The sequence below is a fragment of the Hyperolius riggenbachi genome, chromosome 5, assembly GCF_040937935.1.
Source record: "Hyperolius riggenbachi isolate aHypRig1 chromosome 5, aHypRig1.pri, whole genome shotgun sequence".
Classification (NCBI taxonomy): domain Eukaryota; kingdom Metazoa; phylum Chordata; class Amphibia; order Anura; family Hyperoliidae; genus Hyperolius; species Hyperolius riggenbachi.
The window spans coordinates 256,645,626-256,672,995 of record NC_090650.1 but is presented as its reverse complement, the minus strand read 5'-3'; the positions used below and the strand labels follow the sequence as shown (position 1 = coordinate 256,672,995).

Genomic DNA, 27,370 nt, shown 5'->3' with positions numbered 1-27,370 from the left:
CATCAGAACAGCATAAAGCATAGCTTGATGCAGCGACGTCAGAGCAGCATAAAGCATACCTTGTTGCAACAACATCAGTACAGCATAAAGCATAGCTTGATGCAGCGACATCAGAAAAGCATAGCTTGTTGCAGCGACATCAGAACAGCATAAAGCATAGCTTGTTGCAGCGATCTCAGAACAGCATAAAGCGTAGCTTGTTGCAGCGACATCAGAACAGCATAAAGCATAGCTTGTTGCAGCGACATCAGAACAGCATAAAGCATAGCTTGTTGCAGCGACATCAGAGCAGCATAAAGGATAGCTTGTTGCATCGACATCAGAACAGCATAAAGCATAGCTTGTTGCAACAACATCAGAACAGCATAAAGCATAGCTTGATGCAGCGACATCAGAACAGCATAAAGCATAGCTTGTTGCAGCGACATCAGTACAGCATAAAGCATAGCTTGTTGCAGCGACGTCAGAACAGCATAAAGCATAGCTTGTTGCAGCGACATCAGAGCAGCATAAAGCATAGCTTGTTGCAGCGACATCAGAACAGCATAAAGCATAGCTTGTTGCAGCGACATTAGAACAGCATAAAGCATAGCTTGTTGCAGCGACGTCAGAACAGCATAAAGCATAGCTTGTTGCAGCGACGTCAGAACAGCATAAAGCATAGCTTGATGCAGTGACGTCAGAACAGCATAAAGCATAGCTTGTTGCAGCGACATCAGAACAGCATAAAGCATAGCTTGTTGCAGCGACATCAGAGCAGCATAAAGCATAGCTTGTTGCAGCGACATCAGAACAGCATAAAGCATAGCTTGTTGCAGCGACGTCAGAACAGCATAAAGCATAGCTTGTTGCAGCGACATCAGAGCAGCATAAAGCATAGCTTGTTGCAGCGACATCAGAGCAGCATAAAGCATAGCTTGTTGCAGCGACATCAGAACAGAATAAAGCATAGCTTGTTGCAGCGACATTAGAACAGCATAAAGCATAGCTTGTTGCAGCGACGTCAGAACAGCATAAAGCATAGCTTGTTGCAGCGACGTCAGAACAGCATAAAGCATAGCTTGATGCAGTGACGTCAGAACAGCATAAAGCATAGCTTGTTGCAGCGACATCAGAGCAGCATAAAGCATAGCTTGTTGCAGCGACATCAGAACAGCATAAAGCCTAGCTTGTTGCAGAGACATTAGAACAGCATAAAGCATAGCTTGTTGCAGCGACATCAGAGCAGCATAAAGCATAGCTTGTTGCAGCGACATCAGAACAGCATAAAGCATAGCTTGTTGCAGCGACATCAGAGCAGCATAAAGCATAGCTTGTTGCAGCGACGTCAGAACAGCATAAAGCATAGCTTGTTGCAGCGACATCAGAGCAGCATAAAGCATAGCTTGTTGCAGCAACATCAGAACAGCATAAAACCTAGCTTGTTGCAGCAACATCAGAACAGCATAAAACCTAGCTTGTTGCAGCAACATCAGAACAGCATAAAGCATAGCTTGTTGCAGCGACGTCAGAACAGCATAAAGCATAGCTTGTTGCAGCGACATCAGAACAGCATAAAGCATAGCTTGTTGCAGCGACATCAGAACAGCATAAAGCATAGCTTGTTGCAGCGACATCAGAACAGCATAAAACCTAGCTTGTTGCAGCAACATCAGAACAGCATAAAACCTAGCTTGTTGCAGCGACATCAGAACAGCATAAAGCATAGCTTGTTGCAACAACATCAGAACAGCATAAAGCATAGCTTGTTGCAGCGACATCAGAACAGCATAAAACCTAGCTTGTTGCAGCAACATCAGAACAGCATAAAGCATAGCTTGTTGCAGCGACGTCAGAACAGCATAAAGCATAGCTTGTTGCAGCGACATCAGAACAGCATAAAACCTAGCTTGTTGCAGCAACATCAGAACAGCATAAAGCATAGCTTGTTGCAGCGACGTCAGAACAGCATAAAGCATAGCTTGTTGCAGCGACATCAGAACAGCATAAAGCATAGCTTGTTGCAGCGACGTCAGAACAGCATAAAGCATAGCTTGTTGCAGCGACGTCAGGACAGCATAAAGCATAGCTTGTTGCAGCGATGTCAGAACAGCATAAAGCATAGCTTGTTGCAGCGACATCAGCACAGCATAAAGCATAGCTTGTTGCAGTGACATCAGAACAGCATAAAGCATAGCTTGTTGCAGCGACGTCAGAACAGCATAAAGCATAGCTTGTTGCAGCGACACCAGAACAGCATAAAACCTAGCTTGTTGCAGCGACATCAGAACAGCATAAAACCTAGCTTGTTGCAGCGACATCAGAACAGCATAAAGCATAGCTTGTTGCAGCGACATCAGAACAGCATAAAGCATAGCTTGTGCAGCGACATCAGAGCAGCATAAAGCATAGCTTGTTGCAGCGACATCAGAACAGCATAAAGCATAGCTTGTTGCAGCGACGACAGAAAAGCATAAAGCATAGCTTGTTGCAACAACATCAGAGCAGCATAAAGCATAGCTTGTTGCAGCGACGTCAGAACAGCATAAAGCATAGCTGGATGCAGCAATGTCAGAACAGCATAAAGCATAGCTTGTTGCAGCGACATCAGAACAGCATAAAGCATAGCTTGTTGCAGCGACGTCAGAACAGCATAAAGCATAGCTTGTTGCAGCGACATCAGTACAGCATAAAGCATAGCTTGTTGCGGCGACATCAGAACAGCATAAAGCATAGCTTGATGCAGCGACATCAGAACAGCATAAAGCATAGCTTGATGCAGCGACATTAGAACACCATAAAGCATAGCTTGATGCAGCGACGTCAGAACAGCATAAAGGATAGCTTGTTGCATCGACATCAGAACAGCATAAAGCATAGCTTGTTGCAACAACATCAGAACAGCATAAAGCATAGCTTGATGCAGCGACGTCAGAGCAGCATAAAGCATAGCTTGTTGCAACAACATCAGAACACCATAAAGCATAGCATGATGCAGCGACATCAGAACAGCATAAAGCATAGCTTGTTGCAACAACATCAGAACAGCATAAAGCATAGCTTGATGCAGCGACGTCAGAGCAGCATAAAGCATACCTTGTTGCAACAACATCAGTACAGCATAAAGCATAGCTTGATGCAGCGACATCAGAAAAGCATAGCTTGTTGCAGCGACATCAGAACAGCATAAAGCATAGCTTGTTGCAGCGATCTCAGAACAGCATAAAGCATAGCTTGTTGCAGCGACATCAGAACAGCATAAAGCATAGCTTGTTGCAGCGACATCAGAACAGCATAAAGCATAGCTTGTTGCAGCGACATCAGAGCAGCATAAAGGATAGCTTGTTGCATCGACATCAGAACAGCATAAAGCATAGCTTGTTGCAACAACATCAGAACAGCATAAAGCATAGCTTGATGCAGCGACGTCAGAGCAGCATAAAGCATAGCTTGTTGCAACAACATCAGAACACCATAAAGCATAGCATGATGCAGCGACATCAGAACAGCATAAAGCATAGCTTGTTGCAACAACATCAGAACAGCATAAAGCATAGCTTGATGCAGCGACGTCAGAGCAGCATAAAGCATAGCTTGTTGCATCAACATCAGTACAGCATAAAGCATAGCTTGATGCAGCGACATCAGAAAAGCATAGCTTGTTGCAGCGACATCAGAACAGCATAAAGCATAGCTTGTTGCAGCAATCTCAGAACAGCATAAAGCATAGCTTGTTGCAGCGACATCAGACTAGCATAAAGCATAGCTTGTTGCAGCGACATCAGAACAGCATAAAGCAAAGCTTGTTGCAGCGATGTCAGAACAGCATAAAGCATAGCTTGATGCAGCGACGTCAGAACAGCATAAAGTATAGCTTGTTGCAGCGACGTCAGAACAGCATAAAGCATAGCTTGTTGCAGAAACATCAGAATAGCATAAAGCATAGCTTGTTGCAGCGACGTCAGAACAGCATAAAGCATAGCTTGATGCAGCGACATCAGAGCAGCATAAAGCATAGCTTGATGCAGCGATCTCAGAACAGCATAAAGCATAGCTTGTTGCAGCGACATCAGAACAGCATAAAGCATAGCTTGTTGCAGCGACGTCAGAACAGCATAAAGCATAGCTTGTTGCAGCGACGTCAGAACAGCATAAAGCATAGCTTGTTGCAGCGACATCGGAACAGCATAAAGCATAGCTTGTTGCAGCGACATCAGAACAGCATAAAGCATAGCTTGTTGTAGCAACATCAGAACAGCATAAAGCATAGCTTGTTGCAGCGACATCAGAAAAGCATAAAGCATAGCTTGATGCAGTGACGTCAGAACAGCATAAAGCATAGCTGGTTGCAGCGACATCAGAACAGCATAAAGCATAGCTTGATGCAGTGACGTCAGAAAAGCATAAAGCATAGCTTGTTGCAGCGACATCAGAACAGCATAAAGCATAGCTTGATGCAGTGACGTCAGAACTGCATAAAGCATAGCTGGTTGCAGCGACATCAGAACAGCATAAAGCATAGCTTGATGCAGTGACGTAAGAACAGCATAAAGCATAGTTTGTTGCAGCGACGTCAGAACAGCATAAAGCATAGCTTGTTGCAGCGACGTCAGAACAGCATAAAGCATAGCTTGTTGCAGCGACATCAGTACAGCATAAAGCATAGCTTGATGCAGCGACATCAGAACAGCATAAAGCATAGCTTGTTGCAGCGACATCAGAACAGCATAAAGCATAGCTTGTTGCAGCGACATCGGAACAGCATAAAGCATAGCTTGTTGCAGCGACATCAGAGCAGCATAAAGCATAGCATGTTGCAGCGACATCAGAACAGCATAAAGCATAGCTTGATGCAGCAACCTCAGAACAGCATAAAGCATAGCTTGTTGCAGCGACATCAGAGCAGCATAAAGCATAGCATGTTGCAGCGACATCAGAGCAGCATAAAGCATAGCTTGTTGCAGCGACGTCAGAACAGCATAAAGCATAGCTTGTTGCAGCGACATCAGAGCAGCATAAAGCATAGCTTGTTGCAGCGACATCAGTACAGCATAAAGCATAGCTTGATGCAGTGACGTCAGAACAGCATAAAGCATAGCTTGTTGCAGCGACATTAGAACAGCATAAAGCATAGCTTGTTGCAGCGACATCAGTACAGCATAAAGCATAGCTTGATGCAGCGACGTCAGAACAGCATAAAGCATAGCTTGATGCAGTGACGTCAGAACAGCGTAAAGCATAGCTTGATGCAGCGACGTCAGAACAGCGTAAAGCATAGCTTGTTGCAGCGACATCAGAACAGCATAAAGCATAGCTTGTTGCAGCGACATCAGAGCAGCATAAAGCATAGCTTGTTGCAGCGACATCAGAACAGCATAAAGCATAGCTTGTTGCAGCGACGTCAGAACAGCATAAAGCATAGCTTGTTGCAGCGACATCAGAGCAGCATAAAGCATAGCTTGTTGCAGCGACATCAGAGCAGCATAAAGCATAGCTTGTTGCAGCGACATCAGAACAGCATAAAGCATAGCTTGTTGCAGCGACATTAGAACAGCATAAAGCATAGCTTGTTGCAGCGACGTCAGAACAGCATAAAGCATAGCTTGATGCAGTGACGTCAGAACAGCATAAAGCATAGCTTGTTGCAGCGACATCAGAGCAGCATAAAGCATAGCTTGTTGCAGCGACATCAGAACAGCATAAAGCACAGCTTGTTGCAGAGACATTAGAACAGCATAAAGCATAGCTTGTTGCAGCGACATCAGAGCAGCATAAAGCATAGCTTGTTGCAGCGACATCAGAACAGCATAAAACCTAGCTTGTTGCAGCAACATCAGAACAGCATAAAACCTAGCTTGTTGCAGCGACATCAGAACAGCATAAAGCATAGCTTGTTGCAACAACATCAGAACAGCATAAAGCATAGCTTGTTGCAGCGACATCAGAACAGCATAAAACCTAGCTTGTTGCAGCAACATCAGAACAGCATAAAGCATAGCTTGTTGCAGCGACGTCAGAACAGCATAAAGCATAGCTTGTTGCAGCGACATCAGAACAGCATAAAACCTAGCTTGTTGCAGCAACATCAGAACAGCATAAAGCATAGCTTGTTGCAGCGACGTCAGAACAGCATAAAGCATAGCTTGTTGCAGCGACATCAGAACAGCATAAAGCATAGCTTGTTGCAGCGACGTCAGAACAGCATAAAGCATAGCTTGTTGCAGCGACGTCAGAACAGCATAAAGCATAGCTTGTTGCAGCGACGTCAGAACAGCATAAAGCATAGCTTGTTGCAGCGATGTCAGAACAGCATAAAGCATAGCTTGTTGCAGCGACATCAGCACAGCATAAAGCATAGCTTGTTGCAGTGACATCAGAACAGCATAAAGCATAGCTTGTGCAGCGACATCAGAGCAGCATAAAGCATAGCTTGTTGCAGCGACATCAGAACAGCATAAAGCATAGCTTGTTGCAGCGACGACAGAAAAGCATAAAGCATAGCTTGTTGCAACAACATCAGAGCAGCATAAAGCATAGCTTGTTGCAACAACATCAGAGCAGCATAAAGCATAGCTTGTTGCAGCGACGTCAGAACAGCATAAAGCATAGCTGGATGCAGCAATGTCAGAACAGCATAAAGCATAGCTTGTTGCAGCGACATCAGAACAGCATAAAGCATAGCTTGTTGCAACAACATCAGAGCAGCATAAAGCATAGCTTGTTGCAACAACATCAGAGCAGCATAAAGCATAGCTTGTTGCAGCGACGTCAGAACAGCATAAAGCATAGCTGGATGCAGCAATGTCAGAACAGCATAAAGCATAGCTTGTTGCAGCGACATCAGAACAGCATAAAGCATAGCTTGTTGCAGCGACGTCAGAACAGCATAAAGCATAGCTTGTTGCAGCGACATCAGTACAGCATAAAGCATAGCTTGTTGCGGCGACATCAGAACAGCATAAAGCATAGCTTGATGCAGCGACATCAGAACAGCATAAAGCATAGCTTGATGCAGCGACATTAGAACACCATAAAGCATAGCTTGATGCAGCGACGTCAGAACAGCATAAAGGATAGCTTGTTGCATCGACATCAGAACAGCATAAAGCATAGCTTGTTGCAACAACATCAGAACAGCATAAAGCATAGCTTGATGCAGCGACGTCAGAGCAGCATAAAGCATAGCTTGTTGCAACAACATCAGAACACCATAAAGCATAGCATGATGCAGCGACATCAGAACAGCATAAAGCATAGCTTGTTGCAACAACATCAGAACAGCATAAAGCATAGCTTGATGCAGCGACGTCAGAGCAGCATAAAGCATACCTTGTTGCAACAACATCAGTACAGCATAAAGCATAGCTTGATGCAGCGACATCAGAAAAGCATAGCTTGTTGCAGCGACATCAGAACAGCATAAAGCATAGCTTGTTGCAGCGATCTCAGAACAGCATAAAGCATAGCTTGTTGCAGCGACATCAGAACAGCATAAAGCATAGCTTGTTGCAGCGACATCAGAACAGCATAAAGCATAGCTTGTTGCAGCGACATCAGAGCAGCATAAAGGATAGCTTGTTGCATCGACATCAGAACAGCATAAAGCATAGCTTGTTGCAACAACATCAGAACAGCATAAAGCATAGCTTGATGCAGCGACGTCAGAGCAGCATAAAGCATAGCTTGTTGCAACAACATCAGAACACCATAAAGCATAGCATGATGCAGCGACATCAGAACAGCATAAAGCATAGCTTGTTGCAACAACATCAGAACAGCATAAAGCATAGCTTGATGCAGCGACGTCAGAGCAGCATAAAGCATAGCTTGTTGCAACAACATCAGTACAGCATAAAGCATAGCTTGATGCAGCGACATCAGAAAAGCATAGCTTGTTGCAGCGACATCAGAACAGCATAAAGCATAGCTTGTTGCAGCGATCTCAGAACAGCATAAAGCATAGCTTGTTGCAGCGACATCAGACTAGCATAAAGCATAGCTTGTTGCAGCGACATCAGAACAGCATAAAGCAAAGCTTGTTGCAGCGATGTCAGAACAGCATAAAGCATAGCTTGATGCAGCGACGTCAGAACAGCATAAAGCATAGCTTGTTGCAGCGACGTCAGAACAGCATAAAGCATAGCTTGTTGCAGAAACATCAGAATAGCATAAAGCATAGCTTGTTGCAGCGACGTCAGAACAGCATAAAGCATAGCTTGATGCAGCGACATCAGAGCAGCATCAGGCATAGCTTGATGCAGCGATCTCAGAACAGCATAAAGCATAGCTTGTTGCAGCGACATCAGAACAGCATAAAGCATAGCTTGTTGCAGCGACGTCAGAACAGCATAAAGCATAGCTTGTTGCAGCGACGTCAGAACAGCATAAAGCATAGCTTGTTGCAGCGACGTCAGAACAGCATAAAGCATAGCTTGTTGCAGCGACATCAGAACAGCATAAAGCATAGCTTGTTGCAGCGACATCGGAACAGCATAAAGCATAGCTTGTTGCAGCGACATCAGAACAGCATAAAGCATAGCTTGTTGTAGCGACATCAGAACAGCATAAAGCATAGCTTGTTGCAGCGACATCAGAAAAGCATAAAGCATAGCTTGATGCAGTGACGTCAGAACAGCATAAAGCATAGCTGGTTGCAGCGACATCAGAACAGCATAAAGCATAGCTTGATGCAGTGACGTCAGAAAAGCATAAAGCATAGCTTGTTGCAGCGACATCAGAACAGCATAAAGCATAGCTTGATGCAGTGACGTCAGAACTGCATAAAGCATAGTTGGTTGCAGCGACATCAGAACAGCATAAAGCATAGCTTGATGCAGTGACGTCAGAACAGCATAAAGCATAGTTTGTAGCAGCGACGTCAGAACAGCATAAAGCATAGCTTGTTGCAGCGACGTCAGAACAGCATAAAGCATAGCTTGTTGCAGCGACATCAGTACAGCATAAAGCATAGCTTGATGCAGCGACATCAGAACAGCATAAAGCATAGCTTGTTGCAGCGACATCAGAACAGCATAAAGCATAGCTTGTTGCAGCGACATCGGAACAGCATAAAGCATAGCTTGTTGCAGCGACATCAGAGCAGCATAAAGCATAGCATGTTGCAGCGACATCAGAACAGCATAAAGCATAGCTTGATGCAGCAACCTCAGAACAGCATAAAGCATAGCTTGATGCAGTGACGTCAGAACTGCATAAAGCATAGCTGGTTGCAGCGACATCAGAACAGCATAAAGCATAGCTTGATGCAGTGACGTCAGAACAGCATAAAGCATAGTTTGTTGCAGCGACGTCAGAACAGCATAAAGCATAGCTTGTTGCAGCGACGTCAGAACAGCATAAAGCATAGCTTGTTGCAGCGACATCAGTACAGCATAAAGCATAGCTTGATGCAGCGACATCAGAACAGCATAAAGCATAGCTTGTTGCAACAACATCAGAACAGCATAAAGCATAGCTTGATGCAGCGACGTCAGAGCAGCATAAAGCATACCTTGTTGCAACAACATCAGTACAGCATAAAGCATAGCTTGATGCAGCGACATCAGAAAAGCATAGCTTGTTGCAGCGACATCAGAACAGCATAAAGCATAGCTTGTTGCAGCGATCTCAGAACAGCATAAAGCGTAGCTTGTTGCAGCGACATCAGAACAGCATAAAGCATAGCTTGTTGCAGCGACATCAGAACAGCATAAAGCATAGCTTGTTGCAGCGACATCAGAGCAGCATAAAGGATAGCTTGTTGCATCGACATCAGAACAGCATAAAGCATAGCTTGTTGCAACAACATCAGAACAGCATAAAGCATAGCTTGATGCAGCGACATCAGAACAGCATAAAGCATAGCTTGTTGCAGCGACATCAGTACAGCATAAAGCATAGCTTGTTGCAGCGACGTCAGAACAGCATAAAGCATAGCTTGTTGCAGCGACATCAGAGCAGCATAAAGCATAGCTTGTTGCAGCGACATCAGAACAGCATAAAGCATAGCTTGTTGCAGCGACATTAGAACAGCATAAAGCATAGCTTGTTGCAGCGACGTCAGAACAGCATAAAGCATAGCTTGTTGCAGCGACGTCAGAACAGCATAAAGCATAGCTTGATGCAGTGACGTCAGAACAGCATAAAGCATAGCTTGTTGCAGCGACATCAGAACAGCATAAAGCATAGCTTGTTGCAGCGACATCAGAGCAGCATAAAGCATAGCTTGTTGCAGCGACATCAGAACAGCATAAAGCATAGCTTGTTGCAGCGACGTCAGAACAGCATAAAGCATAGCTTGTTGCAGCGACATCAGAGCAGCATAAAGCATAGCTTGTTGCAGCGACATCAGAGCAGCATAAAGCATAGCTTGTTGCAGCGACATCAGAACAGCATAAAGCATAGCTTGTTGCAGCGACATCAGAACAGCATAAAGCATAGCTTGTTGCAGCGACGTCAGAACAGCATAAAGCATAGCTTGTTGCAGCGACATCAGAGCAGCATAAAGCATAGCTTGTTGCAGCTACATCAGAGCAGCATAAAGCATAGCTTGTTGCAGCGACATCAGAACAGCATAAAGCATAGCTTGTTGCAGCGACATCAGAACAGCATAAAACCTAGCTTGTTGCAGCAACATCAGAACAGCATAAAACCTAGCTTGTTGCAGCGACATCAGAACAGCATAAAGCATAGCTTGTTGCAACAACATCAGAACAGCATAAAGCATAGCTTGTTGCAGCGACATCAGAACAGCATAAAACCTAGCTTGTTGCAGCAACATCAGAACAGCATAAAGCATAGCTTGTTGCAGCGACGTCAGAACAGCATAAAGCATAGCTTGTTGCAGCGACATCAGAACAGCATAAAACCTAGCTTGTTGCAGCAACATCAGAACAGCATAAAGCATAGCTTGTTGCAGCGACGTCAGAACAGCATAAAGCATAGCTTGTTGCAGCGACATCAGAACAGCATAAAGCATAGCTTGTTGCAGCGACGTCAGAACAGCATAAAGCATAGCTTGTTGCAGTGACGTCAGAACAGCATAAAGCATAGCTTGTTGCAGCGACGTCAGGACAGCATAAAGCATAGCTTGTTGCAGCGATGTCAGAACAGCATAAAGCATAGCTTGTTGCAGCGACATCAGCACAGCATAAAGCATAGCTTGTTGCAGTGACATCAGAACAGCATAAAGCATAGCTTGTTGCAGCGACGTCAGAACAGCATAAAGTATAGCTTGTTGCAGCGACACCAGAACAGCATAAAACCTAGCTTGTTGCAGCGACATCAGAACAGCATAAAACCTAGCTTGTTGCAGCGACATCAGAACAGCATAAAGCATAGCTTGTTGCAGCGACATCAGAACAGCATAAAGCATAGCTTCTGCAGCGACATCAGAGCAGCATAAAGCATAGCTTGTTGCAGCGACATCAGAACAGCATAAAGCATAGCTTGTTGCAGCGACGACAGAAAAGCATAAAGCATAGCTTGTTGCAACAACATCAGAGCAGCATAAAGCATAGCTTGTTGCAGCGACGTCAGAACAGCATAAAGCATAGCTGGATGCAGCAATGTCAGAACAGCATAAAGCATAGCTTGTTGCAGCGACATCAGAACAGCATAAAGCATAGCTTGTTGCAGCGACGTCAGAACAGCATAAAGCATAGCTTGTTGCAGCGACATCAGTACAGCATAAAGCATAGCTTGTTGCGGCGACATCAGAACAGCATAAAGCATAGCTTGATGCAGCGACATCAGAACAGCATAAAGCATAGCTTGATGCAGCGACATTAGAACACCATAAAGCATAGCTTGATGCAGCGACGTCAGAACAGCATAAAGGATAGCTTGTTGCATCGACATCAGAACAGCATAAAGCATAGCTTGTTGCAACAACATCAGAACAGCATAAAGCATAGCTTGATGCAGCGACGTCAGAGCAGCATAAAGCATAGCTTGTTGCAACAACATCAGAACACCATAAAGCATAGCATGATGCAGCGACATCAGAACAGCTTAAAGCATAGCTTGTTGCAACAACATCAGAACAGCATAAAGCATAGCTTGATGCAGCGACGTCAGAGCAGCATAAAGCATACCTTGTTGCAACAACATCAGTACAGCATAAAGCATAGCTTGATGCAGCGACATCAGAAAAGCATAGCTTGTTGCAGCGACATCAGAACAGCATAAAGCATAGCTTGTTGCAGCGATCTCAGAACAGCATAAAGCATAGCTTGTTGCAGCGACATCAGAACAGCATAAAGCATAGCTTGTTGCAGCGACATCAGAACAGCATAAAGCATAGCTTGTTGCAGCGACATCAGAGCAGCATAAAGGATAGCTTGTTGCATCGACATCAGAACAGCATAAAGCATAGCTTGTTGCAACAACATCAGAACAGCATAAAGCATAGCTTGATGCAGCGACGTCAGAGCAGCATAAAGCATAGCTTGTTGCAACAACATCAGAACACCATAAAGCATAGCATGATGCAGCGACATCAGAACAGCATAAAGCATAGCTTGTTGCAACAACATCAGAACAGCATAAAGCATAGCTTGATGCAGCGACGTCAGAGCAGCATAAAGCATAGCTTGTTGCAACAACATCCGTAGAGCATAAAGCATAGCTTGATGCAGCGACATCAGAAAAGCATAAAGCAAAGCTTGTTGCAGCGATGTCAGAACAGCATAAAGCATAGCTTGATGCAGCGACGTCAGAACAGCATAAAGCATAGCTTGTTGCAGCGACGTCAGAACAGCATAAAGCATAGCTTGTTGCAGAAACATCAGAATAGCATAAAGCATAGCTTGTTGCAGCGACGTCAGAACAGCATAAAGCATAGCTTGTTGCAGCGACATCAGAACAGCATAAAGCAAAGCTTGTTGCAGCGATGTCAGAACAGCATAAAGCATAGCTTGATGCAGCGACGTCAGAACAGCATAAAGCATAGCTTGTTGCAGCGACGTCAGAACAGCATAAAGCATAGCTTGTTGCAGAAACATCAGAATAGCATAAAGCATAGCTTGTTGCAGCGACATCAGAACAGCATAAAGCATAGCTTGATGCAGCGACATCAGAGCAGCATAAAGCATAGCTTGATGCAGCGATCTCAGAACAGCATAAAGCATAGCTTGTTGCAGCGACATCAGAACAGCATAAAGCATAGCTTGTTGCAGCGACGTCAGAACAGCATAAAGCATAGCTTGTTGCAGCGACGTCAGAACAGCATAAAGCATAGCTTGTTGCAGCGACGTCAGAACAGCATAAAGCATAGCATGATGCAGCGACATCAGAACAGCATAAAGCATAGCTTGTTGCAGCGACATCAGAAAAGCATAAAGCATAGCTTGATGCAGTGACGTCAGAACAGCATAAAGCATAGCTGGTTGCAGCGACATCAGAACAGCATAAAGCATAGCTTGATGCAGTGACGTCAGAAAAGCATAAAGCATAGCTTGTTGCAGCGACATCAGAACAGCATAAAGCATAGCTTGATGCAGTGACGTCAGAACTGCATAAAGCATAGCTGGTTGCAGCGACATCAGAACAGCATAAAGCATAGCTTGATGCAGTGACGTCAGAACAGCATAAAGCATAGTTTGTTGCAGCGACGTCAGAACAGCATAAAGCATAGCTTGTTGCAGCGACGTCAGAACAGCATAAAGCATAGCTTGTTGCAGCGACATCAGTACAGCATAAAGCATAGCTTGATGCAGCGACATCAGAACAGCATAAAGCATAGCTTGTTGCAGCGACATCAGAACAGCATAAAGCATAGCTTGTTGCAGCGACATCGGAACAGCATAAAGCATAGCTTGTTGCAGCGACATCAGAGCAGCATAAAGCATAGCATGTTGCAGCGACATCAGAACAGCATAAAGCATAGCTTGATGCAGCAACCTCAGAACAGCATAAAGCATAGCTTGATGCAGTGACGTCAGAACTGCATAAAGCATAGCTGGTTGCAGCGACATCAGAACAGCATAAAGCATAGCTTGATGCAGTGACGTCAGAACAGCATAAATCATAGTTTGTTGCAGCGACGTCAGAACAGCATAAAGCATAGCTTGTTGCAGCGACGTCAGAACAGCATAAAGCATAGCTTGTTGCAGCGACATCAGTACAGCATAAAGCATAGCTTGATGCAGCGACATCAGAACAGCATAAAGCATAGCTTGTTGCAACAACATCAGAACAGCATAAAGCATAGCTTGATGCAGCGACGTCAGAGCAGCATAAAGCATACCTTGTTGCAACAACATCAGTACAGCATAAAGCATAGCTTGATGCAGCGACATCAGAAAAGCATAGCTTGTTGCAGCGACATCAGAACAGCATAAAGCATAGCTTGTTGCAGCGATCTCAGAACAGCATAAAGCGTAGCTTGTTGCAGCGACATCAGAACAGCATAAAGCATAGCTTGTTGCAGCGACATCAGAACAGCATAAAGCATAGCTTGTTGCAGCGACATCAGAGCAGCATAAAGGATAGCTTGTTGCATCGACATCAGAACAGCATAAAGCATAGCTTGTTGCAACAACATCAGAACAGCATAAAGCATAGCTTGATGCAGCGACATCAGAACAGCATAAAGCATAGCTTGTTGCAGCGACATCAGTACAGCATAAAGCATAGCTTGTTGCAGCGACGTCAGAACAGCATAAAGCATAGCTTGTTGCAGCGACATCAGAGCAGCATAAAGCATAGCTTGTTGCAGCGACATCAGAACAGCATAAAGCATAGCTTGTTGCAGCGACATTAGAACAGCATAAAGCATAGCTTGTTGCAGCGACGTCAGAACAGCATAAAGCATAGCTTGTTGCAGCGACGTCAGAACAGCATAAAGCATAGCTTGATGCAGTGACGTCAGAACAGCATAAAGCATAGCTTGTTGCAGCGACATCAGAACAGCATAAAGCATAGCTTGTTGCAGCGACATCAGAGCAGCATAAAGCATAGCTTGTTGCAGCGACATCAGAACAGCATAAAGCATAGCTTGTTGCAGCGACGTCAGAACAGCATAAAGCATAGCTTGTTGCAGCGACATCAGAGCAGCATAAAGCATAGCTTGTTGCAGCGACATCAGAGCAGCATAAAGCATAGCTTGTTGCAGCGACATCAGAACAGAATAAAGCATAGCTTGTTGCAGCGACATTAGAACAGCATAAAGCATAGCTTGTTGCAGCGACGTCAGAACAGCATAAAGCATAGCTTGTTGCAGCGACGTCAGAACAGCATAAAGCATAGCTTGATGCAGTGACGTCAGAACAGCATAAAGCATAGCTTGTTGCAGCGACATCAGAGCAGCATAAAGCATAGCTTGTTGCAGCGACATCAGAACAGCATAAAGCCTAGCTTGTTGCAGAGACATTAGAACAGCATAAAGCATAGCTTGTTGCAGCGACATCAGAGCAGCATAAAGCATAGCTTGTTGCAGCGACATCAGAACAGCATAAAGCATAGCTTGTTGCAGCGACATCAGAGCAGCATAAAGCATAGCTTGTTGCAGCGACGTCAGAACAGCATAAAGCATAGCTTGTTGCAGCGACATCAGAGCAGCATAAAGCATAGCTTGTTGCAGCAACATCAGAACAGCATAAAACCTAGCTTGTTGCAGCAACATCAGAACAGCATAAAACCTAGCTTGTTGCAGCAACATCAGAACAGCATAAAGCATAGCTTGTTGCAGCGACGTCAGAACAGCATAAAGCATAGCTTGTTGCAGCGACATCAGAACAGCATAAAGCATAGCTTGTTGCAGCGACATCAGAACAGCATAAAGCATAGCTTGTTGCAGCGACATCAGAACAGCATAAAACCTAGCTTGTTGCAGCAACATCAGAACAGCATAAAACCTAGCTTGTTGCAGCGACATCAGAACAGCATAAAGCATAGCTTGTTGCAACAACATCAGAACAGCATAAAGCATAGCTTGTTGCAGCGACATCAGAACAGCATAAAACCTAGCTTGTTGCAGCAACATCAGAACAGCATAAAGCATAGCTTGTTGCAGCGACGTCAGAACAGCATAAAGCATAGCTTGTTGCAGCGACATCAGAACAGCATAAAACCTAGCTTGTTGCAGCAACATCAGAACAGCATAAAGCATAGCTTGTTGCAGCGACGTCAGAACAGCATAAAGCATAGCTTGTTGCAGCGACATCAGAACAGCATAAAGCATAGCTTGTTGCAGCGACGTCAGAACAGCATAAAGCATAGCTTGTTGCAGCGACGTCAGGACAGCATAAAGCATAGCTTGTTGCAGCGATGTCAGAACAGCATAAAGCATAGCTTGTTGCAGCGACATCAGCACAGCATAAAGCATAGCTTGTTGCAGTGACATCAGAACAGCATAAAGCATAGCTTGTTGCAGCGACGTCAGAACAGCATAAAGCATAGCTTGTTGCAGCGACACCAGAACAGCATAAAACCTAGCTTGTTGCAGCGACATCAGAACAGCATAAAACCTAGCTTGTTGCAGCGACATCAGAACAGCATAAAGCATAGCTTGTTGCAGCGACATCAGAACAGCATAAAGCATAGCTTGTGCAGCGACATCAGAGCAGCATAAAGCATAGCTTGTTGCAGCGACATCAGAACAGCATAAAGCATAGCTTGTTGCAGCGACGACAGAAAAGCATAAAGCATAGCTTGTTGCAACAACATCAGAGCAGCATAAAGCATAGCTTGTTGCAGCGACGTCAGAACAGCATAAAGCATAGCTGGATGCAGCAATGTCAGAACAGCATAAAGCATAGCTTGTTGCAGCGACATCAGAACAGCATAAAGCATAGCTTGTTGCAGCGACGTCAGAACAGCATAAAGCATAGCTTGTTGCAGCGACATCAGTACAGCATAAAGCATAGCTTGTTGCGGCGACATCAGAACAGCATAAAGCATAGCTTGATGCAGCAACATCAGAACAGCATAAAGCATAGCTTGATGCAGCGACATTAGAACACCATAAAGCATAGCTTGATGCAGCGACGTCAGAACAGCATAAAGGATAGCTTGTTGCATCGACATCAGAACAGCATAAAGCATAGCTTGTTGCAACAACATCAGAACAGCATAAAGCATAGCTTGATGCAGCGACGTCAGAGCAGCATAAAGCATAGCTTGTTGCAACAACATCAGAACACCATAAAGCATAGCATGATGCAGCGACATCAGAACAGCATAAAGCATAGCTTGTTGCAACAACATCAGAACAGCATAAAGCATAGCTTGATGCAGCGACGTCAGAGCAGCATAAAGCATACCTTGTTGCAACAACATCAGTACAGCATAAAGCATAGCTTGATGCAGCGACATCAGAAAAGCATAGCTTGTTGCAGCGACATCAGAACAGCATAAAGCATAGCTTGTTGCAGCGATCTCAGAACAGCATAAAGCATAGCTTGTTGCAGCGACATCAGAACAGCATAAAGCATAGCTTGTTGCAGCGACATCAGAACAGCATAAAGCATAGCTTGTTGCAGCGACATCAGAGCAGCATAAAGGATAGCTTGTTGCATCGACATCAGAACAGCATAAAGCATAGCTTGTTGCAACAACATCAGAACAGCATAAAGCATAGCTTGATGCAGCGACGTCAGAGCAGCATAAAGCATAGCTTGTTGCAACAACATCAGAACACCATAAAGCATAGCATGATGCAGCGACATCAGAACAGCATAAAGCATAGCTTGTTGCAACAACATCAGAACAGCATAAAGCATAGCTTGATGCAGCGACGTCAGAGCAGCATAAAGCATAGCTTGTTGCATCAACATCAGTACAGCATAAAGCATAGCTTGATGCAGCGACATCAGAAAAGCATAGCTTGTTGCAGCGACATCAGAACAGCATAAAGCATAGCTTGTTGCAGCAATCTCAGAACAGCATAAAGCATAGCTTGTTGCAGCGACATCAGACTAGCATAAAGCATAGCTTGTTGCAGCGACATCAGAACAGCATAAAGCAAAGCTTGTTGCAGCGATGTTAGAACAGCATAAAGCATAGCTTGATGCAGCGACGTCAGAACAGCATAAAGCATAGCTTGTTGCAGCGACGTCAGAACAGCATAAAGCATAGCTTGTTGCAGAAACATCAGAATAGCATAAAGCATAGCTTGTTGCAGCGACGTCAGAACAGCATAAAGCATAGCTTGATGCAGCGACATCAGAGCAGCATAAAGCATAGCTTGATGCAGCGATCTCAGAACAGCATAAAGCATAGCTTGTTGCAGCGACATCAGAACAGCATAAAGCATAGCTTGTTGCAGCGACGTCAGAACAGCATAAAGCATAGCTTGTTGCAGCGACGTCAGAACAGCATAAAGCATAGCTTGTTGCAGCGACATCGGAACAGCATAAAGCATAGCTTGTTGCAGCGACATCAGAACAGCATAAAGCATAGCTTGTTGTAGCAACATCAGAACAGCATAAAGCATAGCTTGTTGCAGCGACATCAGAAAAGCATAAAGCATAGCTTGATGCAGTGACGTCAGAACAGCATAAAGCATAGCTGGTTGCAGCGACATCAGAACAGCATAAAGCATAGCTTGATGCAGTGACGTCAGAAAAGCATAAAGCATAGCTTGTTGCAGCGACATCAGAACAGCATAAAGCATAGCTTGATGCAGTGACGTCAGAACTGCATAAAGCATAGCTGGTTGCAGCGACATCAGAACAGCATAAAGCATAGCTTGATGCAGTGACGTCAGAACAGCATAAAGCATAGTTTGTTGCAGCGACGTCAGAACAGCATAAAGCATAGCTTGTTGCAGCGACGTCAGAACAGCATAAAGCATAGCTTGTTGCAGCGACATCAGTACAGCATAAAGCATAGCTTGATGCAGCGACATCAGAACAGCATAAAGCATAGCTTGTTGCAGCGACATCAGAACAGCATAAAGCATAGCTTGTTGCAGCGACATCGGAACAGCATAAAGCATAGCTTGTTGCAGCGACATCAGAGCAGCATAAAGCATAGCATGTTGCAGCGACATCAGAACAGCATAAAGCATAGCTTGATGCAGCAACCTCAGAACAGCATAAAGCATAGCTTGTTGCAGCGACATCAGAGCAGCATAAAGCATAGCATGTTGCAGCGACATCAGAGCAGCATAAAGCATAGCTTGTTGCAGCGACGTCAGAACAGCATAAAGCATAGCTTGTTGCAGCGACATCAGAGCAGCATAAAGCATAGCTTGTTGCAGCGACGTCAGAACAGCATAAAGCATAGCTTGTTGCAGCGACATCAGAACAGCATAAAGCATAGCTTGTTGCAGCGACATCAGTACAGCATAAAGCATAGCTTGATGCAGTGACGTCAGAACAGCATAAAGCATAGCTTGTTGCAGCGACATCAGAGCAGCATAAAGCATAGCTTGTTGCAGCGACATCAGTACAGCATAAAGCATAGCTTGATGCAGTGACGTCAGAACAGCATAAAGCATAGCTTGTTGCAGCGACATTAGAACAGCATAAAGCATAGCTTGTTGCAGCGACATCAGTACAGCATAAAGCATAGCTTGATGCAGCGACGTCAGAACAGCATAAAGCATAGCTTGATGCAGTGACGTCAGAACAGCGTAAAGCATAGCTTGATGCAGCGACGTCAGAACAGCGTAAAGCATAGCTTGATGCAGCGATGTCAGACAGAATAAACAGCACTGTCTGATTGGCACACGGGTGCCATGGAAATTTGTGTAGGTTGAAAATGTACAAATCAAATTCCACCTCGGTAGGATTTGATTGTTTTTCTGTTTAAGCCAAAAAGTGTTTTTAAAAAAATACATTAAAAAATAGATTTATTTATTTATTTTTTGTTTAGTAATGTATGGACTGTTTTTCAGAGATTCTGTGAATTCTATCTGACCATTCAACACTTTTGTGTGGTGCCCATGGAGGCAAGCCCAGTGGACCTATTGAACTGGTGAGTAAAATATTGTTATTGCTATTCACAATTAGCCAGACCAGTCAAGCCTAAGGCCTTGTTTCCATCTTAACGCTGTGGGCAATGCAGGTGGCCACTGCGACTCGTGTTGCTCTGCGACTTGCTCCAGTGGGGTTGCTATTCTATTCATCACAATGGATGGAAATGCATCGCAAATGTTTCAAAATGCATGCAACTATGCGTTGCAATTCCGCTGTGAAGGAAACATCAGACAGTGCAGTCTTCCTGTGGATCGCATTGTGTTGCGTTTCCTAAAACACATCTGGAATATATTAGATGAAAACAAGGCCTTAGGCAGGGAATTCACTTGCCCGTTTTTTTCTATGTGATTCCTAGGTTTGTGTGGTTCGCGTTTCCCGGACATAATTTATCATTTGGAGCAAAATACACTGTAATTGGGAATGCATGCATCGCGCAAAAAGCTTTCCAATTTAAAATTTCTGGGGAAAACGCGAACACAACACTTACCTATACCCCTGAAAGGACATGAATTTCACATCCTTTCAGTTTCACTGCCGCTGTGCTTGATCGTGTGAGTGCACACACTCCAGTGGGTCCTCATGCATGCCTGCGCATATACGTAAGCGCTTGATGACTTCCAAGGCAGCACTGATTGGAGTAAGGGAACATGCGTTCCCTGACCCGAATGACCGCTGTGACAGCCAGTAACAGAGATCATTCTTAGGCTGAGACCACATTCTCATTGCAGAAAATGGCCACAATTTTTTCACAGGTGATTTTTCCACATGTAGTGCGCATTTTAATGTGTACTTGTACAAGTGCGGTTGTATTGCACAGGTGCAGGTATGGCCCACCTGTGCTGAGCCATACACAAGCAACTTCATGCTACTGGGCAGTATGGCCAAACACGTTTACGGACATTAGAACATCTTCAATATGTTCACAGGGTTCCAGTGCTGGAACAGCTATGCATATCAAGTAACAGTTAATGAAAAAAAATGCATAGCAAAAAAAGCCATAGACCAGTGATCTGCAAACTTGTATCTCCCGCTGTTAAGGAACTACAAGTCCCACAGTGCATTGTGAGAGTCTGACAGCCACTATCATGATTCATAAAAGCAAATGCATTGTGGGACTTGTAGTTTCTTAACAGCTGGAGAGCCAAGTTTGCAGATCACTGCCATAGGCGCAACTTGAGAATAATGGATTGCTCTGCATCAAGCTTGTTATCAATTGACATATATGTGACCTAATTTTAATCACAAGTTGTAGAATACATTTTGTCTTATAGCTTGGACCCCTGTCACATAAAAAATATGTAGGGGCAAACTCAATCCATCAAGAAAAAAATGGGTTCTACCAACCAAGGTTGAGGAATAGTAGTAGGTATCAATAAGAGGCAAATGACCCTGGAAGTTAAGTAAGTGGCAGCTCCAAACAGAATATTTTTACTCTCACAAAGAGCAGTTACTGCACAGTGCATTAGGAATCATATTGGATTTTGCAGCCGAGTATGGGGGTTTGCAACGTATCTTTGATAAATACTGAGGGGTATTGTCTTCAGAAGTGTTATTACAAAGGGTTGTTCCAGAGAAGTCAAAATTGATTTATAGACATGCCTCTAATTTGAGAAATCTCTTGGTATGCGGTTGTGTTAGTGCCCCCTCACCCCACAGAAGAGAAGTGGACTGCTGGGAAGGTGATGCAGGCGTTTTCTCTCGTCTTTCAGACATTGCAATGCCAATATATTCTACAATTGTTTTAAAGACAGGTATTTGAAAGAAAGGAAGTGATGTCATCTAGTACTAGTATGAAATCTTGAATTGTTAGGTACACACCAGTAGACACAGAGACTTCATGGTAAGGACAGCTACCCTTGTAACGTGCCACCTGGCGCTCGAGGATGTAAGCAGAGCACCAAAGCAACTTTGGGCAAAAGTGGATAGTTGTAAACATGAGCCAGTTTGGTAACCGTTTGGATAGTCAGCCCAGCCAGGAAGTCAGACAGGCAGCGATCAGCAACTGACCTGGTAGTCAGCATAGCAGGGTTCAGTAACCGGTCAGGAAGTCATAGAGGCAAGGTCGATAACAAGGCAGGTTATCAGATTAGCAGGGATAAAGCACACAGAGAACACACACAGGTGCTAACCATGGACACCAGCGGGCTGCAATACTACAGGATTAGGATTAAGTGGTGGTGCTTTTTAGCATGAAATCAAGAATAAATGGAAACTGAATGGATCCACCACCTTGGTCCTAGCAGCCAGAGTGATTAAATATACAGTACAAATGGATATCAGCTGCTTTTTAGGATTCTAAATGGATATCGGCTGCTTTTTAGGATTCTGGTATCTATTCACTACAGAGCTACTGCTTGTGTTGTGTGTCATTTAAATGTTTACATTTTTATTCTCAACTGGTAAGACAGACTGACATATATAGTCCAAAGGTTGATTACAAGTTAATAGGCAATTATAGGTTTATTTTGAATCTAGTTTTATATTCATGCCTATAGCTATATTATTACCTACAGTAAGTATGGCAATTGAAGGTATTCCTTGTGTTGTTTCAGCAATGCAGACCCAGGAGTAAGAAATAAGATGAAGGAACTTTGGCAGTAAGTTGCTTTGCTCATATTGTATAACTTTTAATGTATGAACATGTCCTGAGTGTATAGCTGCCAAAAGAAAATGAGGTCTGGAATTATTTGATATTAACTTGCTATTGCACATTTACAGCCTATCGTTTTTAAACCATTTCAAGCTTGTAGAGCAGCCATGCATGTTCTGATACAGAAACAAGAGAGCCCTCCACTACAGCCATCAAGTACTTAAAGGGAACCCAAGGGTACAGGGATGTATGCTGGAGCTTTAGAAAACAACTAGTGGCCTTAACCCGTTTAAAAACAGGCTAGGTCTGTCTTTACTTCGCCGCGCGCACGCCCATCTGCCGCGTGCAAGCCGGCCCCTTCTGGCCCCATCCTCCCCTGGCTCTCGGCAGTGTCTCTGCGTCTGTTCCTGCACATGCACAGTGCTAAAATGCACTGACACACGGACGGACGCAGCGACACTTGCCTTTTATTAGGTAGGATGATAATAATATAGAGGCTGACATGTTTGTTTCCTTTTAAATAATACACATTGCCTTGCTGTCCTACTGAACCTCTGAATCTACGGTAATACAGCCAGAGTTACCCAACTCTGTCCTCAAGGCCCACCAATAGTACATGTTTTGCAGAAAACCACAAACATGCACAGGTGAGGTAATTAGTGTCTCTGCAGAGCTGATTCACTACCTCTGTGGATTTCCACAAAACATGCACTGTTGGTGGGCCTTGAGGACAGGGTTGGGGAACACTGCTTTACAGTCACCCTAAGCAAGCAGTCTTTAAGACAAATCTGGCAAGTTTTAGCTGCATGCTTGTTTCAGGTGTGTGATTTAGACCCTAGTGACGAGAAAGATCAGCTGGACTGCCATGCTGATAGTATTGTTTAAAAGGAAATAAATAATGCAGCTTTCATAGGTTTCCCATCTCGGGTTCTTTTTACATCTTCTAGTACTCAATACTTTAAGTGTACCCGGGGTGACATGATGAGATAGACATGTGTATGTACAGTGCCAAGAATATTAATAACTAGGTTTTGTTCTTTTATATACCTTTTTCTGCTTGAAAGAGTTAAGCTTTTAGGTATGCAAGTGACAGCTTCTCCCCAGTCTGGACCTAGTCAGACTATAATGTGACTTTCACTGATAAGGAATTACAGCCATAAAACTTTTCCTTGAAGGAAACAGCTTCTGAGTGCAGGGGATAGATAAAGAATGTCAGTAGTTATTCTTTATCAGTAGTTAATCTATTTTGGCTCTGGGACACTTGAAGGACATTGAAAAATCAAGCACATGGGGATGGAAAATGTCCCCTGTAAAAAAATTATTGCTCTATCTTGTGTACAATTAGTTTGAATTTGTAGGCTATCCTCAGTGGCATATTTTGAAATCCTGGCTTCTGTAGCATAGGCCTTTCATTGTAATGACCGAGAACAGCTAAAGCCTTGTGCACACGTTAGATGGCTCATGGGCGAGACGGCCGGTCAGTGCTGCCTCTTCCAAGAATCTAGCATGTGTGCGGCTGCGCCTGATCCCTCCCTGATGCAATGGAGAGAGATCTGGTCTGGCGGATCATCTAATCCATGTGCAGGCCAACCCTGCTATGGAGGAACCTGCTCGACCAAAAGAGACAAAGATAACGGCCACTTGTTCTGTATGTTTTAGGAGGCATATGGAAGAGCTGAAAGTTCAGCAAGCTGTTTCAGAAATGAACTCATCAGGTAAGTGTCCTAATGCAAATGTGTATTACCTGCTGACATTAATTATCCTTTTGTATTTTTTGCATCGTTTGTGGAATTGATAAAGTAACCTACAGTGATAGAGAATAAAGGCAGCAGCTTCCATATTCCTTTTAAATTAAACCTGAGATGAACAGAACAAAGGGATTTTTACCTACCTGGGGCTTCTTCCAGCCTCCTGTAGTCTATCCACTCTCACCATGTCCTCCCTGTCTGATCTGCTGTGCAGCTGTGAAGTACATGATCCAGCTTGGTTAGGAGCTACTTTCATATTCACTGCTCACTTTTCCGGGCCCTGCACCTCCTCCATCAAACTCCAATTATTAGAAACTGAGCATGCGCAGAACGCTACCGGATACAGAAGAGCAATCTGCAAATGGCATGGCCGAGATCGCACATGTGCAGTAGTAAGCGACTGAGCTGAGTCTTGAAATTTAATGGGGTTGACAGAGGTTCAATGGAGGGGACCAGGAAGACATTAAGGAGGCTTACAGAATACAGGGGGCTGGAAGAAGCCCCAGGTAAGTAAAAATCTTTTGTTCCCTTCTTCTCAGGTACACTGTAAATGCCAAGCAAGGAACATTTGTAAGAGAATGCAGGCAATGGTGCCATCCCTACTCTAAATTTAGTTTCCCTTAATTTATTTTTTCAGTTTTCCAATTCAAATTCAGCAGTGTTAAAGGATGGAAGTGGGACGAACCTTTTTAGGGTAATAATATTCTGACATACAATGAAGAAGGGCAATGCACAGACCGACATCCTATGCTCTTGTTCCTCCATGAGACATTCAAAACTTTAATTAGAAAATCTACAAAATGCAAATATGGAAAAAGACAGAAGGAAAGCAATTCTTATCGCCAACGGTATCTGTTTGTATAATATTTTGACACACCTTTGTGTTGAATTTGCAGATGGATGTAAATCAGTGAATCCCCTTTTTTTGCATTTACATGGAAGGCTTCTGTATCGATATTTAGTCTTTTGTTTTTCTTTCTTCTTTTCTCTTTGTTCCTGTTTTATATTGGAATAGATGTGTCACTCACCCAGTTGCTTATGATTGCAAATGAAGAAAAGTTGAATGAGTTGAAAGCCATTGCTGAGCAGTGCCTTGACCTTGATCCATTTGTCACCCAGGACATTTCACCACAAGCTAGGACAACATGGAGGACAGAGATGCAACACAACAAGGTAAGGTTTCTAGATGTCATTCTGCATTTTAACGTTCTGAAGCATATACATCAAGACTGCAATTAAAATTACATGTGGATAACTTTGATTGTGAGTGCTCTTTTTATAACCCATTGACTTTTTATGGTTTGAAGGAATTTCTTGTCAGTTGTCTTAATAGCAGGGCCCTGCAGGGGGTCCTTAAAGTGTACCAGAGATGATAAAAGATAAAAATGTTATTCATACCTGGGGCTTCCTCCAGCTCCATAAGTATGGATCACTCCCACGCCACCGACCTCAGTCTTCTCCAGCTCCGGTAGCGGGTCCCGTAACTTACAGCAAGTCGTAGTCAGTTTGCACAAGAGAAGTGCATTCTCAACATTACTCTCCGGCGGTTGCCGGAGAGGTTCATAGAGAGCGCACTTCTCTGGCTGAAGTTATGGGTGCCAGAGCTGGAGAAGACTGAGGACGGCGGCGTGGGAGTGATCCGTCCTTATGGGGCTGGAGGAAGCCCCAGGTATGTATTAAACTTTTATGTTTTATCATCTTTGGTTTCCTTTAAGTGGGGGGTGCTCAAATGTAAAAAAGGGGCCTTCCCAAATGCACAGTAGTACTGTATATTCCGGCGTATAAGACGACCGGGTGTATAAGACCGGGCAGCACGGTGGCGTAGTGGTTAGCGCTCTCGCCTTGCAACGCTGGGTCCCGGTTCGAATCCCAGCCAGGTCAACATCTGCAAGGAGTTTGTATGTACTCACGCAATGTATGTTCTCCCCGTGTCTGCGTGGGTTTCCTCTGGGTACTCGGGTTTCCTCCCACATCCCAAAAACATACAGATAGGTTAATTAGCTTCTCCCTAAATTGGCCCTAGACTACAATACATACACTACACAACATACATAGACATATGACTATGGTAGGGATTAGATTGTGAGCCCCACAGAGGGACAGTTAAGTGACAAGATAATATATTCTCTGTACAACGCTGCGGAAGATGTCGGAGCTATATAAATACTAAATAATAATAATAAGACGAACCGCCCAACTTTTCTAGTTTAAAATATAGAGTTTGGGATATACTCGTCGTATAAGACTACCCTCTTCCAATGCATACCAAATAAAATTTAAAAATCATATACTGGTGCTATGTATTAACAGATACTGGTGCTGTAATGTATGTGGTACCCAGTATATAACAGTATATAGGCGATTGACTGGTTGGATTGGTCAGCTCTCCTTGTCTACCTGTTGAGTATGGAAGAATAGATTCTGGATCTACAGGGATAAGTGAGGGAGCAGGCTGGTGATATACTTTGTCCTCTGGTTGAACTCGATGGACGTATGTCTTTTTTCAACCCAAATAACTATGTAACTATGTAAGATTGCATTGTGCCCATAAAACACGCCTCTTTCACACTTTTGGCCCACCCTTGCATCCTATTTACCTCTTTCTCTGCCTCTCAGATCTCGCACATGTCCGCCTGAGCCGCTTCATTCAGTCCTCAGCAGCGAGATCTGAGACTCATTAACAGGATAGGGCGTATCACCCGGCATCAATGACATCCGGCGTATAAGACGACCCCTGACTTTTTAGATTTTCAAGGGTTAAAAAGTAGCCTTATACGCCAGAATATACAATACCTTCTAGTGGTGGGGGAACCTTCTCCCCAACCCCCTTGCCCTGCAGTGACATGTGACCTTCACCAGACATCCCTCCCCCCCCCCCCCCCCCCCGACTCTCCAACTGTCCCAAACTATCCCCCTGAGCCCCTCCGCTTGACACATACAATCAGTCACAGAAGCGCTAGGTGCATTCAATGGTGTGGAGTCAGTCATACCTGTCACCAATGGCCGCAAGTTCTGCCCTCCTTGTTTCTGGCTAGGGGGACATTGGTGGTCATGTGGGTGATGAATGCAGATGCTGGGTGCCATGTGTTCTGGCTATGGGTGGGTATCGGGTGCCATACCCCAGAGTC

General features: G+C 44.2%; 1 protein-coding gene across 2 annotated transcripts in view; it reads left to right on the top strand.

Moving 5' to 3' along the window:
* Window positions 1–27,370, top strand: part of ACD (ACD shelterin complex subunit and telomerase recruitment factor) — a 148,812-nt gene that overhangs the window by 61,308 nt on the left and 60,134 nt on the right. For both annotated transcript variants that reach the window (XM_068236821.1, XM_068236820.1), the window contains exons 5-8: window positions 19,823–19,902; window positions 22,457–22,501; window positions 24,154–24,209; window positions 25,258–25,415. In XM_068236821.1, the coding sequence (XP_068092922.1) occupies window positions 19,823–19,902; window positions 22,457–22,501; window positions 24,154–24,209; window positions 25,258–25,415 (339 nt within the window). The remainder of the gene's footprint in view (window positions 1–19,822; window positions 19,903–22,456; window positions 22,502–24,153; window positions 24,210–25,257; window positions 25,416–27,370) is intronic.